General features: G+C 45.1%; 1 protein-coding gene across 1 annotated transcript; it reads left to right on the plus strand.

Annotated features, from left to right (window-relative positions):
• On the plus strand, window positions 1-4,168 carry LSM5 (LSM5 homolog, U6 small nuclear RNA and mRNA degradation associated). Its single transcript, XM_033166068.1, has 5 exons — window positions 1-109; window positions 1,239-1,334; window positions 1,928-1,955; window positions 3,071-3,143; window positions 3,907-4,168. Exons 1-5 carry the CDS (start codon window positions 64-66, stop codon window positions 3,937-3,939), a joined length of 276 nt encoding a protein of 91 aa, XP_033021959.1. The 5' UTR covers window positions 1-63; the 3' UTR covers window positions 3,940-4,168.
• The last annotated feature ends 259 nt before the right edge of the window (window positions 4,169-4,427 follow it).

Genomic DNA, 4,427 nt, shown 5'->3' on the forward strand with positions numbered 1-4,427 from the left:
TTTATTTTTAACCAGTGAGCAATAAGAGGACGGCGGACTCGATTAGTCAGGCCTCGCGGCAAAATGGCGGCCAACGCGACAACCAACCCGTCTCAGCTTCTGCCTCTTGGTAAATGAATGGCGGGCGCTCGTCTCTGAGAGGTGTAGCCGGGGGAGAGGGATAAAGAGAGGGCGGAAAGGGGGAGGGGGAGGGGAAATGGGGTGAATGAGAGGTCTGGAAATGGGGCGGGGTGAGGGAGGGGGAAATGGGGTGGGGAAGAGGGGTGGGATGGGGGAGGAGAAATGGGGTGGGGGAGGGGAAGTGGGGTGAATGAGAAGTCTGGAAATGGGGTGGGGGGAGGGAGGGGGAAATGGGGTGGGGGAGGGGAAGTGGGGTGAATGAGAAGTCTGGAAATGGGGTGGGGTGAGGGAGGGGGAAATGGGGTGGGGAAGAGGTGGGATGGGGGAGGAGAAATGGGGTGGGGGAGGGGAAGTGGGGTGAATGAGAAGTCTGGAAATGGGGTGGGGAAGAGGGGTGGGGTGGGGAGGGGGGGCGAGAGGAGGTGTGTGGGGCAAGAGCAGCATTTGTACGTGTGGCATCATGGCCACATACTTGGGGCAAAGTTACACACAGCATGGAGAGGGGGTTTCTTTCCTCTCTCATAGCACCAGAACTCGTGGGCATCTAATGAAACCAAATGTTGGAAGATTCGGGATGGGTAAAAGGAAGCGTTTCCTCACGCAGCACAGTTAGTTCATTTGCGGAACTCGCTTCCACAGGAGGCAGCGATGGCCCCCAACTTGAAAGGCTTCTAAAGAGGATTGGACAGATTCATGGAGGGCAATAAGCCTAGCAATGGCTACTAAGTGCAAAGGCTGTGCTCTGCCTCCACAGTTGCAGCCAACAATGCTCCTGTATGCTAGTTCCTGAAAAGCAGGGAAAGGTTCAGTACTCAAATCACATTGAAATTGGAGGCTCTAGCAATCCTTTTTTTAATGTATATGATCATAATCAGCTCCCAACTGCATCTTTTGAACTTTGGGATTATTTAATTGACCCACTGGATTTAGTTAATAATGTAATATGCTAGTGTCCCCTGCTGCTAAGTTTGCTTTTAGTTTTGGATACAGACTGTTTTGTAAATGATGTATGTTTAAAATCATTAGTAACTGAAAACCCAACCTGAAGAAAGAGACATTGCACATACTTTTGTACATACGTTAGTAACTGCTAATTAAATGCTTTTTCTGATTAACAGAGCTCGTGGACAAGTGCATAGGCTCACGAATTCACATCGTGATGAAAAGTGATAAAGAAATTGTTGGCACACTCCTAGGATTTGATGACTTTGTCAGTATCCTTTACAAGAAATAATGTGGAAGCTTTTGACAGTTTGCTTTTTGGGTTGTTGTTGTTTTTGTAAGCAGCTGTTTTTGTAAACAACGTTCCCATGGAAAGGGAGTTGTTCTGGTGTTTTGAATTGGATAAAGGTAGATCTGCATTTAGGTTTGTAGATTTGGTGGTTTGCACTGCAACTGTGCAAGTTCACTTGCAGCCACTGGCTTCTGCGAATACTGTGTCTGCAGTACTGACAGATGGTGCCTGTACGTAATGGATGGGATATTATATCCTCGTCCTTCAGATGCTGCTGGACTATATCACCCCTCACAATTGGCCATGCTGAATGGGACTGATGGAAATTGGAGTCCAACAAGATCTTAGGTTTCCTACCCGTGTTGTACATCATTCTTCCAGGCTGCAAGCCTAGTACCTGTTGCACATGCTCTGAGGCACTTGTGTGACAGCCATGTATTATGTGGACAGGGCCTGCACCTTGATAATATAAAACACTGGCAGCCATCTTGGATATCTACTCATCTAATGAATGCAGGGGGAAATGTGAATCACTACTTTTGTAGTAACTTTCTCCTTGACACCAGGCTTCAGACATGGTACTGGAAGATGTTACAGAATTGTAAGTATGGCTGCTTCTGGCTTTCAATCTCAGCGCATCTTGTACCAACAGTTGTCTTTAAATACTTTCACTCACTCTTCAGAACTTGCTCTCTTGACCTCTCCCACACTTGGACATAGGCTGATAATATTAGCTACTTTTGTGAAGCATGCTGTAAAACTGTTCATCAGTTTTCAGAAAAAGCAGAGTGTAATTCTCCTTAGGTGATAGTGGAGCATTATCTTAGTGGTAGGAGGCACCAGCTGGGGAACCCCCAAGGAAAGAAGGCTCAGAGCCCGGGGTTTGGTAGTGGGACTATAAGTGGTCAGAGGGAAAAGAGGGAGCAGACTGGGAGGAGGAGGTGTCGGAAGCTGAAGAGGTAACAGGGTTTAGTGAACAGGAAGAGGCTGTAGTAGAGCAGTCCAGAATTGGGGCTGGAGAGGAGGGGAGCCAAGAAACAGATGAGGTGGACTTCTGAAGAAGCCAGGGGGTCTCCCCCTCCTATTGTGACCAGCTCCCCTCCCCCCTGGTCTCCCAGGACCAAAAGAAGTATGAAGAGGGTGGAGCAGAGACAGACACATCAATGGAATCTCAGATTGCTTTTGAAGGAAGGACCCAGGGGAGGTGGAGACTTAGGCAGCTGTGGGAAAGCAGGGACCTTCAGTCCTCACAACTGCCTCATTGAGGCAAGATCTACTGGGAAGAGTTGCTGTGTTCACTAGGCTTGGCCTCCTGAGCTGTTTGCTTCTTTGAATAAAGAGTTAACTGTGTGAGCTGTTATTATCCTGCTCTTGGCACCTGCCCCCTGACACTGGGATGCTTCTCTCTACAAATCCCCAGACTATTGTGGCAGTATCTTTCAGAGGTACTCATTCCTTACTTTTCTATAAGGGTATAGTTGCAACAACTTCCCTTCCCATGCTATTCTAGTAAAGTACCAATTGCAGAACAATGTGGGTAGGATTGCTGCAATTATTTATCTTTCCAGTTTTCCCCTTCAGGGACATTTGGGTGACTGGCATGGAGAATAGCAGTCTCTTATCAGATAACTAAGACTTGAATGAAAAATAGGTAGCTAGTTTTCACCAAACTTCCTAGTTTTGTATCCTTTTTTCTGTTTCTCTTGTGTTCAACAGTGAGATCACACCTGAAGGACGAAGAATTACAAAGCTAGACCAGATTCTGCTAAATGGAAATAACATAACAATGGTAAGTAATTATTCTTACATTTCTGCCCCTAGTTAATGCCTGTTAACTAGGCCAAACTGTAGTTAACTGTGGAAGCTTGGTTAATTCAGAAACTCTTGTCAGAAACTGAAACAGAGTCCAATAAAATGCCAAAAAATTGAAGTATCCTAAAAAAGAACTGAGATGTTGCATGTTCTGAGTCAGGGAGGTGGAAATATAGCCTATTTTGGGTGGGGGTCTCAATAAATGTAAAACAAGGGAATATAAGCTATTCTAATGTAATTTATTTACAGACACACATGTGTATATAATCTTTTTTGACGTGAAAAATTCAAGGTGGCTTATACAATGGCCTGCTTCACACAACATGCTAACCCTAACCCTGACTTGGTGAGAACGTGAGGGGGGGGGGGATCCCAGAGGCAAGCTCACAGCTTGCGTTTTTGCTGCCAAGATTCAGTTTAGATTACCATCTGCACCAGAGCTTGTGGCTAAGTTCTCTCCCCAGTAACTGTGAGCTATAACCAAAGTGTGAACCTTGTTTTGGCTTAGCGTGTTGTATGAGCCAGACTGCAAATGGTGGGAGGAATCTTGTTGATACTTCTTCCGCTACGCTGCCTGAGACGGGTAGTCAGGGGGTGGCTCTGCCATACTGGCCAACAGAACTGATCTTGCTGGGCATGTTTCTGTAGCCCCATCCTTGAGAGAGGGTAGAACGGTTGTACATAACTTTTCTAGATGAAATGCTTATGTTCTTCATCTTCTCATGTGAACTTTCTTTCAGCTGGTTCCCGGAGGAGAAGGACCAGAAGTGTAAAAAAAAGTTATATGCAATCATTGAAGACTTCCTGTTAAAGCTTCTGTAGGAATATATTGATGAAACTTGATGTGTTTTTTATTTTTTACATTTATATAAAGGCAAATTTCCATTTCAGGGAAAATGCATCGTTAACAATTACTTTGTAAGTTAAAATCATGACTTTGTTGTAAAGGCAAAATTAACTTGCTGTTCAGAGCAAGGCAATAAAGAGGTTTTTTTTAAAAAATAACTGTATTGAACACAGTTGTTTTTGTAACTGGTATGTTGGATGTCAGATAAAACCAGGAATTTTGAATGGTTCTGGTTCAGGCTGCTTAGAGCAGGTTATAAGAAGAAGAAGAAGAGTTTGGATTTGATATCCCGCTTTATCACTACCCGAAGGAGTCTCAAAGCGGCTAACATTCTCCTTTCCCTTCCTCCCCCACAACAAACACTCTGTGAGGTGAGTGGGGCTGAGAGACTTCAAAGAAGTGTGACTAGCCCAA

Source organism: Lacerta agilis, chromosome 12 (genome assembly GCF_009819535.1).
Source record: "Lacerta agilis isolate rLacAgi1 chromosome 12, rLacAgi1.pri, whole genome shotgun sequence".
Taxonomy (NCBI): Eukaryota; Metazoa; Chordata; class Lepidosauria; order Squamata; family Lacertidae; genus Lacerta; species Lacerta agilis.